Source organism: Excalfactoria chinensis, chromosome 13, assembly GCF_039878825.1.
Source record: "Excalfactoria chinensis isolate bCotChi1 chromosome 13, bCotChi1.hap2, whole genome shotgun sequence".
Lineage (NCBI taxonomy): Eukaryota > Metazoa > Chordata > Aves > Galliformes > Phasianidae > Excalfactoria > Excalfactoria chinensis.
The window spans coordinates 2,103,663-2,119,957 of NC_092837.1; the positions used below are offsets into that span (position 1 = coordinate 2,103,663).

The 16,295-nt window shown below is 43.7% G+C and overlaps 1 protein-coding gene across 7 annotated transcripts in view; it reads right to left on the minus strand.

Moving 5' to 3' along the window:
• The window catches only part of FSTL4 (follistatin like 4), a 183,677-nt gene that overhangs the window by 117,758 nt on the left and 49,624 nt on the right, over window positions 1-16,295 (minus strand). For all 7 annotated transcript variants that reach the window (XM_072348399.1, XM_072348398.1, XM_072348396.1 and 4 more), the window contains one exon: window positions 5,318-5,566. In XM_072348399.1, the coding sequence (XP_072204500.1) occupies window positions 5,318-5,566 (249 nt within the window). The remainder of the gene's footprint in view (window positions 1-5,317; window positions 5,567-16,295) is intronic.

Genomic DNA, 16,295 nt, shown 5'->3' on the forward strand with positions numbered 1-16,295 from the left:
GCTGAAGACCCCAGTCTCCTCCCCAGAGGCACTAATTACACACATCCCAGCTCTCCAAGCCCATCTCATCGCCACCAGCCCGGCAGCAGTGCTGCAGGTTCAAATTGGCAAATATTAACTGTGGGCTGGAAATCATGCCATTAACTCACACTCCGATTTTACCACCTGGAAAGCTGCAGTGCTAAATAGAGCAGGTTTCTCTGCAGCCTGCAGTCCAGCCAACCTAACAGGTCTGTTTTGCCACCACTAAATGAGAAAAACACCCAATATATCCTCCAAGATATTCTGAAATGCTCTTTTCTGGAACAAATTACTTCTGCAAGTAACAAAGCACAGAACTAACACATGGACAATAAATAAAGTAGCGAGGAAACAAACCACCACCACCACCTGAGGCTGAATTCATAACTACTGAAGATTGCTGCAGTGCTACTTTGCATGAGTTACCAGCCTGGTGGATTTTTTTTACTTCTCCCAGTATGCAGTTCTTCCTAACATTTAAGCACTGAAAGTTTTCCACCATTGTGCAGAAATTATAATGTTCCATAACATAAGGAGAACAGACAAAAACCAACTTCTTGAAAATAGGAGGAAGGATCTACACGAAGTCAAAAATGAAAGATACCATTTATACCATGAAATGGTGAGACCGTGGATGACCCAAAGCCTCAGCACTGAGACCTCCAGAGTCACCTCCTGCTCTCAGCAGGATGCTCAGGGCTGCTCCCAGCCAGGTCTGCAGTGGCACAGCCTCAGGCATTGGCATATAGGCAATGCTACACTGGGAGGCTGCATAGAGGGCTTGTGGTATGCAGTGTCCCCTGAGCAGCACTGCAAGGCTCAAACTCAGCAGTAGGACTGTGTGCAGAACGTGGAGAAGGCAGCAGGTGATATTCCACACTCATTTCCTTCTACTTTCCATCCCAAACCAGTACAGAAGTATGATTTATTTATTATGGGGCAAAAACTGCCCTTGGATGAGAAGGAAAATTAGAAGTATTTCCCTAATAGAACAAAATATTTTAAGTCATAATAGCAAATTATTGAAAAAATTACTACTGACATTTTGGGAGAGGGTAGAGAAAGAACAAGAACAGGACTGGAATGGCAGAGCACAAATGGGCTTTTATAATGACCCATTTTTCCACATAAGCTCTGTCAGATGTCATCAAATTGGACATTTAGTAGAAGTTGGGCTGAATTTAAAAGAATCAAAGAACAAGGTAATCAGAACAGATACGGCACATTTCTGTAATGTAAAGTTGAAGAACGTGGTCAGCTGTGCTGCACTGAATCCGTGTGAGAGCTCCAACTAAACCTGACCAGGAGCAGCAGAAAGCCACGACAGATCCCAGCAAGAAAAGCTGAGCTCCTCATTAGAGATAATAACAACACACCTGGATAAACAGTACACCAGAACTAGAGCTAATAAGGAATGAGCTTGGGCAATAACATGGCTGCCCTCCCTTTCACAGCGCTGAGCTGACATCGGGCACTATAGGACTGCTGATCTCATGGAAAAGAGCAAGAGGAAAGAAGTGGGAGAGGTGAGGAATAGGACTGGAAATGGAAAAGCAGGGCGCTAAACAGAAGAGCTGTTTTTTTTTTCCTAGTGTATGTTCACTGCTAGAGAAGTAAATAGTTCCTGTGTTTGAGGAGAAAGGGAAGAAGTAAGAAGAAAATCTGTATTGAGCAGTGTTTGTGCAGCTTCTGCTGACCAAAAATAATGAGAGATGGAAAAAAAACAACAAGAGAAGAGACTGAGTGGGTGTAAGAACTCAAAAGGAAAGAAAAATGAATAGAGTGGAAATAAAGGAACTGCTGCCGTGGAAGAGCAAAATATAGTTGAAATCACTGAGCTAAAATGACATGGCTGCATTACGTGAGGCATTTATTCAGATAGGAACATTCCAAGGGCAGCGGCTCATTTTGGACATCTGTGGGACAACTGTCATTACAAGCACAGACATCTTTCTGGTTTTCAGTTACTGGAGTACTTTCAGGGAATAGAAGCTTCTTCTCTTTGGCAAGGAGCAGAATCATTTTCTCCTCATGTGTTTTGTTACAGAGTCAAAATCTCCAAGCAATTCTATGACAACAAGAAAACAAAAAAAGAGGTAAAAATACATTTAAAAAAGACTGAGAAACAAACGAACAGTGCTTCTGGTCAGACCATGAAGAATATGCTGAAAGACCTCAATCATTCCTGGACATACCAATGCATGAAAGAAACAGAGCTCTTTCCTGTCAGCTTTTTTAGCAGCCTACTTGTGGATAAACTGAGGTCAGCCCTAAATAGGGAACGGAGGTTCTTTTTACCTGTTGCACCTGACAGCCCTCCAGTGTGTCACTGATAACTGGGCAAACCAGCAGAGCACACAGATGCTGTATCTGTGTACCTCCGGGCAGGGCTTTTGGTCCTAATTGAAGAAGCTAATTGGGACAAAAAAACACAAGGAAGCCCACTCAGCAGCCTCATTAGACTCAAATAAGTAAACTGCTTACTTGAGGGAAAACAAATAGACAGCACGTGCCCACGATCTATACATCACATGCAGGTGAAACAACGCATCTTGCACCTTTCAGATACTTCTCCAGCCACAAAACCTAAGTTACATTTACAGTGCTACTGTGCATATCTGTAGATTAACAGCTGAATATAAATCTATTGATATAAAGAAGTTGTACTTTAGTCCCCTGTTTGTAAATCAAGAATGATAAAGAAATGAAAGGATACACAGATGGTCACCTCAGGAGCCACATATCAGAAAGAAGAGCCGAAACCAAATATTCCTCAGTCCTACTCTGCCTGTTTATTCTCCCTTAAGGTAAACTCTTTTTTTCCTACATTTTATCTCTGCAGACAGTCATGAAAAGTACTTTTTTATTACACACGGTGGAGAGAAGAGAGTTTGTTTCTTTCTTTCCTTCCATAAAGCTTTTATTCCGCTGGAAAGCAGATTTAAGGAGCGCCCCATTGCAAGAGTTTAAAGGTTACTTAAAACTGGGACACGAAACTACAACTTCTGACATCATTTCATGGCGTGTTCAGGAAAGCATTCAAGCGTGACATTGTATCATTAGGTATAATACAGCCATTCCAGTGGCACTGATTACTGCAATGAGAACTCATCTTCTTTAACAGTATACGCAATAAGGTGTGAATAAAAACCCAGGCCAGAAACATCACTGTAAAAAGGCATGCTATGTACAAGAATGGAAAAAGCGTCTGTAGGCATCTTTTGGGGAGCTGAAAAAAGAAAACCTGCAACACTGAGTGGGATCTGGGGGGTGCTGAGAACCCTGGAAATGATGATCTCTATTTTCCCCATCCAGTCCCAATCCTTGAGGTTTAAGGTCCCTTCCAACCGTAACCACTGTATGACTCCACGAGCCAGAAACAGGCCCTCACATTTAACAAGACTTTGCAATGTTGAGCAAAGCAGAGGCTATACAAGTCCTGAATTTTAGGGCTGGTATCTCAGGACTTCCTCCAAAGAACCGTAAGGTGTCCCCATCTACAAAGGGTATCCACAAAGCCAAATTAAGTAAAAACCTTCTTTAAATGGGCCCTTATTTCTTAAATAGACTCTTCTACCATCATGCACTTGCAAGTGTTAGTAAATGAGTTCTTCTGATGGATAGCTTTGCACGCAGTCAAACTCCTCAGGGCCTCAAGTGCCCATTCAGTTGGAGACAGAAGAATTATTTTCATATTTGATCACATAAATGTCACTGGAGATATTTGCAACAGCCCACTCTAATCTTCCTGTAGGTAGATGGAGGCATATTTGACAAGGAGTTTTCAAGATATACTCCAATGAGGCCCTTATATGACCTCTCATTAGAAGTAAAATAATTTACGACTACTTCCACTCTCTGGCATTCTATCACACTCCTCCCACTACTGCAGCCTCACTTGATTTGTGACAGGAGGTACACAGCCCACAAGTTATTAACAGAAAAAGACACACAACTCCATCCCAACAGTACTTCAGGGCAACGGCGATAATGAAATTGACTATCGTACCTGTCCAACAACAGCAGATGATTTCATCCTACTGGTAAATCACAGCTGTCTTTAACATCATCACAGCTGAATGCCTACTGGACTCAGGTCTCATGGCACAAGGGGAGACGCAATGCAGGGGGATGAAGCTTCTCTTCCCCTTGCAGTTCCTGTTCACATACCTCCTCCTGCACACGATCTCTGTGTGCTTTCTTAGCAACTTCACTGCTTTCCAAAATCAGAATAGGAAATCCACCAAGACCAAAGCAAGGCTTCGATCTTAGAAATTTCAGGTTTCTTATTTGCAGGAGCCCATATTACTATGAGCTAAATCTCAGCAGTAAGCCATTTCCCTCTGCATTACCTATGTAATTATTTGGCTATATAGTCGATTCAAAGATCAACTAGATCAAAGATCTGGAAAAAAAGCCACAAGATAGCAAACATTTCGGAACAGCTGCACATAAGCCTTGCTTCAGAGCCCTCTTCTTTCTGTGCAAACACCCAGCCTCAGAAAGCCATCTGAAATGTTTCACTTCTGGGCACAGACATTTTTGCAACCAACAGATCTGACACTTTTTTTGCAGGAATACATCTCCAACATGTTATCATTTATCCTCCTGTTGTTGTTCTTTGGCTCTGATGGTATGTTTCCTGCTTCTCTAACTTCATCTCAGCAACTTCTCTCCTTTTCCTGTGTCATTTGCCCACATGGGCTGAAATGCAATTATCAGCTGTGATGCTCTTGGGGGAAACGTTGATGCCATGGAGATGATGGACCCCTAAATGTTCCCAGCATGACCACACTACCCCATCCATCTGACCCTCACTGCCAGGACTTGTATAGCAGTCAGCGAATGATACTGCTCAGCTGGTAGAGATTCAGCTTCTACATTCAGTATTAGGTGAAAATGATTTTCCCCCCCTCACTTGTGCAACAGATTTTTGTTAACTCTGTACACTTTCTTCATAATGCCTTAGTCCTTGTCAAAGCCAACGAATCAGCTTGTAAAAGGTTACAACACTGGAAGCTGTAAGTACTGAATAGTACAACTACAGCGCACACAAAGCCTGCACTGATGTTAATTATTGATTAGATCACAGTTTGATTGCATTTTGGGTGACAACACCCAGGGGCTTAGATAACTGCATAAAACATTGCGTTCTGTTCTACAGAGACCCAGAATAAATCAACCTTTATAAATCCATCTCTTAGAAATAAAGCACATTATTCAGTCATTTATCAGAATTACACTAAGATGAGTGATGGATGTTATACAGAAGTATTCATTTTTAATGATGTCCTACCTTTGAAGAAACAGTCCTTGCTGTGGATAATGTAGATTTTCTTCCTCTGAAGACATGAGGCTCGATGTAACTGACAGTGATTTTCATAAAATTTGCCATCAGATCCACATACTGGCATGTAGCTGGACTTGCAGTCTTCTACACACCTGCACTCAGGCTGGTTGGTGTCCCTGTTCACCACGCACCTACTCCCTCGGCCACAGTACTTCTTCTCACATGATGCATGCAGGCCATCCTGACCATAAAGCACTGGACAGAGGGGGAAAAAAAATCAAAATCAGTGTTAGCAATATTTACCTAACAGACCATCCTCATCCGCTGCACAGCACTGCACAACCATTACAAGTGCAGAAGCTAAAAGATTTCCAAGGCTAAAAGCGCACTCCTCTGAACAGCAGCACGATGGCAATCTACTGAGCATCTCCACTTCTCTGCTCCCAGACCTCCAGCTCCGAGTCATCCAAATCTCAAGTACGTGCTGAAAGTGCTTCCCTGAGAACGGGTGGACGTGGGCCCAGAATAAAAACTAGTGAGAGTATTCCAGTGCCAAAACTTTGGGCATGACTTGGACTCAAAAAGCCATTCTGAAAGCCTACGCTCCGGCAGACTTACTGAATATGATGTTCTGAATGTTACTGTAACTGTCTGATGTTTGATACCAATAAAAGGCAAACTGAGCTGCCCCGGTGCTGTAACATTTTCTGCTTCTGAAGTCAGAAGGCTCGCAGCAGAACATCATTATAATTCATACAGGACAGGATACTCCCAAACAAGCCACTACTCAGAGCAATAATTAGCATTATACTCAGCAAAGAGAGTTGCAGGGAATTAGATTATTCTATGCTAATTGGAGCACACAAAGCAGCAAATTGTAAAGGGAAGCTGCAAAAGGCATGATTAAAGGAGGAATAAACATTTAGCAGTGCACACCCTGCTGCCTGCTCCAACAGCAGCAGTCCCTGTGCTGTGACAGCCTGGACCAGAAGAGCAGGTCTGATGCAAAGCCCAGCTGTTCACATTTACCACATGTAGGATCGGCTCTCGGATAGTTTTTGGTGTGTCCCAACATCTCACCCCAAAACCTCCATCACACATAATGGAGACGTGAGGAGCATCAGTAAACAGCTGCTTCAACTTACCGGTCCTATTTTTTTAATGCTAAATTTCTTGCTAACATCCACACAGTCCCTGCTTGCCCCAACTACTTTGTACCATGTGAAACATCCCAGTGTTGAGCCCACTTTTCATCTACAAGCAACGAGGGGTTAAAGCATGTTGATAAAGATGAGCAAAAGTTCCCACAAAGCCCATTTGGTTGGGTCCCCGTTAAGTCTTTGCTTTATCTGAAAGGGGGGAAAATATCTGCTGCTGGAAGATTAACTATTTGATTCAGTAACTCATTAAAATTCTTCCAACCTTGGCAAGCTAGGAAATATTGACTTTTCCTGACTCATAATAAACTAGAAGGTCAGATCATCTCTGAGCAGTGCAAAAAACACAGTCCCTGGAAAGTGTATCTGAATATCCTTTATTTATTCACTAATTGTCCCAGGGTTTCTGAAAAACATCCTCAAAAAGACACGCTTTGTGACCTCCAGGTGAGTTCACTGCCAAGGCACTCAGCCCCGCTGCTTTTCGGAGCAGCACAAAGGCTCAGGTCAGCCCTGGCCAAGCATCCTAGAATCACTGAACCACCAAGGTTAGAAATTACCTCTAAGATCATCCAGTTCAACCACCTACCTACCACCAGTGCTGCCCACTAAACCACATTCCTTAGTAGCACAAGGTACTCCTCCCTTCCCTCACACCTCACCTATCGCTAGAGACCTCAGCAAGACATGCTTTGGACACAGTAACCACTGCGAGACTTTAAAACCAAGGTTCAGGTGTTACTGCCCACATACACGTAATTCAGACACAACTGCAGCACAGCCCTTCCCATGCTGATTGCTGCAGTTCTCCCCAGACCCAGCACCAGCTGAGGACCACATAATGCACCTCACCAAAGGTTATTCCCCCCTCCTGCTGGCTACATCCTACCCCATTGGCCATCACACAGCAGTAGCAAAGTCCTCTCAGAGCCTCAAGTATCATGATTTTTAATATGAACTTGGCACTGCTGAAAACAAAAGCAATTCCTATTGCTTTTCTGTTGTTGTTATTTTTCTTTTTAAACTACACAGAAAAGATTTGTTTACCACCAGCTTATACAGCGAAGTATTCTGGCTTTTCTATCACCACCTGGTTACTATGGAGAAGCCTCATAAAGCCTGTGTGCTTTCATGTATTGCTCCTTTTGTTCAGTTTGGTTCATTCTGTGCTCCCAGATGGAGAACTCCTGTTTGAACACTCAGAAAGGGAGGTGGGTTGGACACCCTGCAAACAGCACAGAGGGCAAGAGCTGTGATTCAGTAATCCTGACACCCAAATCCACTGATAACAGCACATGAGCAAGCAGTGTTAATATAGGGTTTCTTTCCCAGAACCCGATAACACTGATCACAGTCCTTTAATTGAATTACTCCCTGAATATTCCCTGGAGGAGCTAAAGGTCCCCACACGCGCACTCAGCCACGCAGACAGTCCTTGCACTGAGGAAGAAACACAGGACACAAAACACAGCAGAGTCTGTGGAAAGCCAGAAGATGGGAGGTTTCTAACTGTAAAAGCTCTGCTGTCTTTACCCAGGTAACCAATCAACCCCCGGCAGCACTGCACACAAGGACCCAGTGCCAAACAGGCAGGACAGCAGCAAACAGCCATGGTTAGCTCTGCCGTGTTATTAGAAGTGACTGCATTCCTCACTCTTACAAGGATTATTAAAAACAGAAATAGGAAAGGTAATCAAGTGAAACCACCATGTAAGCACGTGTGGTATTGATGAGCCTCGCTGCACAACAGGATTTGTTTAATTTATTAGTTGCAAAGAAAGTCATACACTTGGGTTAAAAATTGGTCATCTTGTCAAACAAGCCACTTTTCAATGCTAATTAAGTTTACCTGGCATGGCTTGTGACTGAGTTGTGGCGTCATATTCAAGTCGGTTTGCTGGAGAGAGGAAGCCCTTTTGTGTACATCCACAAATCCCCTCCACTTCCTTAAATCAACTTCTGGCTGCCCATGAGAAATTTGGAATTCCACTCAAAACCCAACAAAGCCGGGTTACAGGCAGTACAATAACTGAGTCTGGGAACTGTGGAAGGGTGCTAACGGCTGCCTCCATCTCAAGCAAGACTTAAGGAACGAAGACTGCTATTGCTCTGTTTAGACACTGGAGGGTACGCAACCTTTGGCTGCTCATTAATTTATAATGACTGAGGTCACAACTGCCTGTTACACGTCACTAAGCATGTTACAGATCAGACTTGAGCTATCAGGCAATCCATTGTTTTCAACATCCAAATCCAACCCTATTCCTTATCTCAGCAAAACTCAAACAGTTCAAGAAAAGGCTGAGATGGTGACAAGCATCAGCTTCAATTCAGACCAAACAGACAAACCCATCACACACAGAGCAAAGCCAAAAGCCAAACAGCTCTATCATGCTGCTGCTCATACTAGGTTGCTTATACACCGCAGAAATGTAAATTATTATATTTACATTTAAGAAGCTGGTTTGATTTGAAGGAACAGCACGCTGCTGTAGGCAGCTGGACACCCATTTCATCGCTGAAGGAACAAGCTGTGGCTTTACATCAGCCAGACCTGGAAGCTTTAGTTACGAGGAACCAGAGGTGGGTATAACTACAACTGGAAGCTCCCACTCCAACTGCTTCCAAGGCAGGGCTGTACTTTGCAGATGTTGTAAAGCAGTAAAATAAAAATCTTCCATACCACTGCAAAAACAGTCTCCAAACTTCATTTGTTGCTTCCAAGAAGGAACGCAGTGAGCTCGCAAGTCTGCAACCACTCCTCCCACACCTTGACACTGAGTTCCAACACCTTCTTTTGCTACATTAAATAATCTGCTGTGGTCTGAAGCATCACACCTGCGAGCACTTTTTCCTGCTGTAAAGTACACGCTGCTGGTACACGCAGGTGTCCATACATCAAAAGAATACTTAGCTATGTCTGCTACAGAAAGATACACAGACATGCAAGAGCGACCTGCCACAACTTCAATCTTCGCTGGCAACATGGCATCCAATGCAAGGCCTCAAAGCTTCCCTTTCCATCACATCTTTAACACATGCCTTGAAGTAACAAAAGTTCAGATGCGTGACTATTGCACCAGGCGGCTGCTGTTAGCAAATGCCAGTGCTGCACACGTTGTTAATACTGCAATAAAGTAAGAAAGAAAACAAAGCAATAATTTCACAATGAACTGCTCGATGAGTTTCTCTGTTTTTCACTCTACTCCTCTTATGGAAATGGTGAAGCAGAGAAGCTGCAGTGGAACTCCCAGCACAGGGAACAGCAGCAGCACGGCCATTAGCTCTGTTACTTGCCCTTGGTGCTATAACTTATTTATTTTTACAAAGCAAAACCAGCAACTTGTTTTGGTGGAAAATACAGACAATGAGATGTGTTCAAGTACATGTCTTTCCAAGGATGCAAACTATTTGCTTTCCAGGCTCATGAGATAACTGGGGGAGACATCTTTGGGCAGGAGGGGAAGGATGCATCATGTCATTTTCTGTATCCGTCAGCCTATGAAGCCCATTAGAGGAGATAATATGAAAGGGTGTTTGGAAGTTTCAAGTAACGATGCTGGTTCCAGTGCAATTAGACTCATTGCTGCCCACTTACAAATCCCACGATGAGACCAAGAGCTTGATTGAACTACATTTTTGGATGGCACTGTGGTTTATGAAGGTACTAACATGGAAAAATAGCCTAAAGAAATCAAAAGATCTAAACCAATGTTGAAGTATTTGCACAGGTTACTGAGGAGAGAGAATCATGGACCAAAACGAAACCGTATATATTTAGGTCCTTGCCATGAGACTCCACCACACACAATTTGTTCTGCTCTTTCAAGTGCCAAAAAGGCGATTCATAAGATTGCTCTTTATTTAATGTTTATCTGAAGTTATCTGTGATAAGTACTTCTTATTGAAGGCAGTTTCATCCTGGTGCTGCCATGCAGCAAGCCAAGATCTGTGCCTGAGCCTGCACTGCTGAGCTCATATTACATAGGTGTCCATGCAGTTGCTGCCTGCACTCATCAGAGGGATGGAATTTAGGGTTTCCTTCAGCACCCACATTTAGCCTGTTGTGAACAACCTGGTAAAGTAGGACAGTATGAGCACACACATGGATCTGTTTTACTTGATCACACATTTAATTATCTCACTGCTGCACTGTGTGAATAATGCAGAAACTTTCCAGTGTCAGATCTTGAGGGAACAGATCATATTAATACTTGGGTTTCTTTGACAAAACTCTGTGTCAGAAGAATACACTCTTCTGAAGAAAGGCAATGAATTCCCACAGGTGACTGCTCAAAACCAGCCTTGTTGCCTTTAATCTCTCTCATCAATCTCCTGCCTGCCCCAGCCCCTCCACCCCCCCTCCCAGGACCTGCCTCGCTCTCCTTGCTTTCAGTTCCCTTTCATCCTCTGACCAGCACAGCAAGCCCCAGCACTCTACAGGCTGCAATAAAAGCTATGAGAAATCAATAACAGTGTCATGCATCTTTCTGCTATTCCTTCAATGAAGTTCTTGTGGCAGAGACTGTGAAGAGGGTCAAATTCAATAATGAAATAACTACAGGTGACATGCGTGTTTTCCTGGTGATTTCTCCAATTATATAACCAACAGAGCTGCCAGAGGCGAGCTGAACAAACAAGATGCTTCCAGTTGTCTGTGTTATTAAGCCTCAAACTCAGCCCCACACATTGCCTTTGCTTTGTTCATGGTTCCCCCCAACCCCCAACACACCATTGCAGTGGAAGGAGAACACACTCAGCCATCATTCATCACACCAACACCAAAGTTACAAGACACCCTGTAATATTAGCAGTGGTTCAAGAGCAAAAAGATTCCACATTTCTCTCTAAGGGGAGCATTCTAAAGTCTCACATCAATCTATTCTCTATATTTGTTTGACTCATTACCTTGCAATAATACCATTTACTGGAGAAGTATTATTTTGTTTACCGTGTATTTCTTTTTGTCTTACCCATGCCCAAGTCAAACATCATTTCACGCTGCATGCAATTTTTTTTCCAGTTCCCTATTTGTTTTCTCACTCGGTGCATCAATTTCTCAGGCTCACTGAGTGAAAAAGAACAGCTCATTGCTTTTGCCTCAGAAAATAACATTTTTCTAATAATATATTTTTGGTTGAAAGACGAATAGACAGAACTTTTACAGTTAATACTCACTGTGAGCTTTTATTGCATTATTCTTGAGTTCTGCTCTCAGTGAACGTCACCAGGCTTGCACTGGAGAGCAGCACTGGGTATGACCTAAAACACAATGATCAGACTCCAGGTCTTCCTGTAACTTCCATATTCCACCCTAATATTAGTGTTACTTGGAAGCAAGTTGTGGCTTGGAAGAATGGGCTTCCTGCTGCTCCACCACAAGCAAATACTCAAAACATGGATCCATAGCAGAGCCACCTCTCCTACAGCAGCTGTATATGAAGTTCTCATCAGGTACCATCCTATACCAAGGGAAGCTCTCACCCTCAGAAGGAAGCGAGAGCCTGCAAATCCACTTCCAGGGACACTCCAGCTTTGTTATGGCAATACACCCATAGGTGCCTTTCCCACCTCTCCCCACACTCCCAACCTGTGCTGATTTTCAAATCAGAGGTTTCCAGAGGGAGCCCATCAGCAGCTGCACACACAGCTTGCAGCACTCCTGTTACTTGGTACCATGTATGCAAGAAGGCAGAAGACTGGGGGAAAATGAGGGGCTGGATAAACCTTTTGAGAGAGTCTCTTTCTGAGCATCAACATTTTTCCATTAAACTTAACATCTGCTGAATATAAATTGAGAGAATGGGAAGAGAAAAAGTATTAAAGCTATTTAGTCGTAATGGAGTTTGTGTTAGTGCAGGTGATCTTTTTTCACCTCTTCACGAAGCATAATGCATTTGACTCATGACTACTTCACCTGATTGCAGAGACAGCCCCAGCAATGGGATGAGCAGCATTCCTATATCACATCTACACCAGCACCAACTTCCTGCTGGAAACTGCTGAGATTGCACTGTGGCTTTTTATGTTTTTTTTTTCCCCAAGACATTTCATTTATGTTTTCCTGACTCGATGCCTTTGAGCCTCATACATTACAAGTGCAACAGCTTGCCTGTATACCAGAAGTGGGAGCCAAACAGTATAATTACGGGGAGAAATACAGCCACAAAGCAGCCCAATGGGCACTCATTACATCCACATTGGGACGCATGAGGACACATATTTTAAATCAGTCTTAAGCCACTCCTCAGAAAGAGAAATACCTGTTGGAAGGACCCACTTAGCTGCTCCATGTGAGGGAGTTGGCTGTTGGCCTGCAGACACCCCATTTTCATTCTTAATGAACCACGTAGTATCAGTCAATGAGAAAACTGCAGTGTGAAAGCGGGTGCAGGAGAAAGCCATGGGTGAAGCTTGCAGCCACGTGTCAGCTGCACCTCAGCTGCTGCCCTCTGACTCCTTCCTCTCCATTCCTCCTTCAGCTTTGCAAGGAAAAAACAACACAAGGAAAAGGGAAGCCCCAAGGACCACCAGCTGGAGGAGCAGCTGGCCAGTATGGTGCAAGAGAAGTATTTCCCAGCTCAAACTCACACACAGCCAAAATCACTTCTTTTCAGCTGCTCTAAAACCAAGGAAAAACTTGAGCTCCAAAGGGCACCACCCTCACCTACACGTCCTCCAAGCAAACAGCAAGATCTTTCCTCCTCACCCCACCTGCTGCCCAAACACTGCACTGAGAGAAACTTGCCAAGGAAACACATTTCATTGAGCTAAATCTTAAATAGGTGTTACTACCCGGTGATGGCAACGGGATCGGCAACTCACAGCTGTACCAAGTTGGGCTGGCTGCAGGTTGAGGGAATGCTGCATTCGGATGTGCACACTGCCAGGCAGATGAGCCAGTTTTAATTGGGATGCCACCAAAACAGCCAAAAAGAACAAATGATGTCCACCCAAATCCCCAGCTATTGATGCTGCTCTAGCAACAACCTGGCCTCAAGTGCAGGACACAGCAGTACCTTTAAGCCTTAATTCAGTGCTGGTCAGCTTGGATGAGCAGTAGGTGCTCCCTAAGCTTGGAGTCTGCCTGAAACATTGCCACTGCACCACACAAATCAATAACTATTTACATTCCACTCTCCCATTCTGTTATCTTTAATTAAGTTATTTTCTTCACAACTCTTGGTCTTGGAAACACTCTTTCCCATGCACCATCACCCAGTTGTTCTGTGCCCTACGCTAAGGTTCACAGCTCTCCACTGGTTATCTTTCCATTTGTTGTCCATACCATTGCTGTGTTCCAGCACTCCTGTATTTTGTGTACAGACCCAGTGCTCATTCACAGGAACCACCACCTCTGATGGGGCAGAACCTTGACATTTTGGCCACAGCCAGCAAATATACATCACACCGAGCAGCCTGTAGCTCTAAGAAACCTATCAACGTCTTGTCCATGGGGCATGCATCTTCCCCAGCACCCCCATATCACAGACTGCACTTTCTCATCAATACACGAATGAGACTGAAGGTTTTCTCTTTCTTTACATAGCTTGATGCCTACAGAGCACTAACAAACTTGCTCCTGAAGACCAGCTTTCAAGATCTCCCCCTGTTCTCAAGGTGAGCACCCCATTACACGTCACCTCCACCAGTACTGCCCAATCCCCATCTCCCTCCCCATCCCAGAACCAGGCACCATTTCTGTCTTAGGAACCACATTGCTATTCATCCCTCTTCTCTGCAAACTCAAGGTGGTAATTTTAAGTTTCTGGGAAAATTTTCTCATAACTCCTTGTCATGTTCCAGCACTCTCTGTATATTCATTTGTCAATCATTTGTCCGTAATTTCAGCCTTGTTCTGACAGATATTAAATGTTTTAAAAATATACTGCACCAAGCGGTTAGAAAGATAGGCATCAACATCTTAAGCTCCTAAATTAAACAAGAGACATCCATTTTATCCCCATTTACCCTCCAGCAGTTACTTCTCTCCACACTTCCTATACAAAGCAGGACAGAAGAATTAAAGCCATTTCTAATGCATCACAAACCTTTTATTCCCCCCACATTTGCTCCTTGCTGAGGAAGCAACATGAAATGCATTTACCTGATGGAAGAGCTACATTTTACCAAACAGATAACACAATAAAGCAAAAACCTACTAAAAAGTTTGCTTGGAAGTGAAGACTTCAAATTTCACATACTGTTAAAAGTGACTCAGAGGGTATCAATGCAGAAATGGAACACCAACACTGAAACGCTGACATTAACTACTTTGTTTTTATTCTGAGGAGTAGGAAAATCACCAGCTTTGCTGCTTGTGAGTCACAACAGAAAACAACCCAGAAGAGGTGAAAATAGATAAAAATAACTGTCACAAATTAAGGGTTTCTGCAGCGAGTGTTACTTGCCTCAAACATCACGATCTGAATTTTGTTAATTTGCACAGCTGGGGTTTTAGGCTGGTAGATATTACAGCCAAGGAAGGGATGGGCTCAGCCACGTGAGACGTGCCCACCTTTAGACACCTCCATCCCTTTGCCATTAGCAAATGGCATTAATGCAAATACCGCCTAGAAGAGAGGCTTACAGCCATGGGTCCCTGCAGGGCACCTGTCCCAATGGGACAGAGCACAGCCCTGCAGCCAGCCTCCCTGAGCTGCATCCCTAGGGCACTCCTGGGCCATGCTGTACCCCATGGATGAAGGCAACAGCCTGCACCTTTAATGCAGGAGCAATATTCATTCATTCATGTTGGGAAAGCACATGGAGAGCTGAATCTGAAAGGGTACATATATAATAGCACACGTATTCACTACCTTCCCTTCAAAGTTCCAGATGAGGAACAAAAACAAACACAATTGATAGAAATCAACACAGTATTATTTCTCTTGGAATACAGAAGGCCCCAGTGGAAACAAAAGGGTCACATTTGATAGCAGAAGAGGGAAAGCTTGGGATAAAAGGCAGGAATAAGCCACAATCATCAGTCATCAACATCAGAGCGCACTGGGCTGAAACAGCATTACAGGGCTTTTTATTCTTTTAAGATAGGTAATGGAATAAAATGTATTTCAGTGCAAGGTTTATCTCTGCCCTTAAGCTGATCCACACCAATACAATACAGGCCTGATCCTACAAGCAGAAGAGAGGAGTGCAGACACCCGAGGCTACAGTTACACCTGACCACAGGTTGTAGGAAGAACCCAAGCAGCTTACAGCTGAGCCAGCAAGTAAGGATGCCCAGCACACAACACAGGACAGGCGCTGTGTTTCAGACTGGAGACTGGGATTAGGCTTTTTCTCCATCAGTTTACAACTCAGATTCATTCCCTGGTGCCTTAGAAAACACACCAGTAAAATATTCATTTTCAAACTAAGGAACAAGGGAAGAAACTCCCTGGTCTGCCTTCACTATCACTGCTTCTGGCACAGGCACATGCAGCTCTCAGGCAGCTTGGGAACTGGATCCAAGGCAAGGCAAATCTGCCTCAGTCCCTTGAGAATGCTGTCCAGAAAGGAATAAAGAAATGAGAGGCACCATACTGGACTCTACAGTGAGAGCAGCTGCACAGAAACAACAGCTTTTACCAATTTACCTGACATTACAGCCATCCTTTAAGCTACCTTTTAGTTATGTCAGCAGATGAGCAGCCTTACTATTCTACCCCTCAAAGAAAAAAAGGTTTGAGCAGCAACAATAAACTTTCAAAATTATTTTTTTTAAAAGGACTAGATATTGATTACACTTTGGCACAGCTGACAGCTTGTAGAAGAAATCCATGAGCGACAAGATGACTGCAAAGGTCTGGGGATTAGTTCACTAA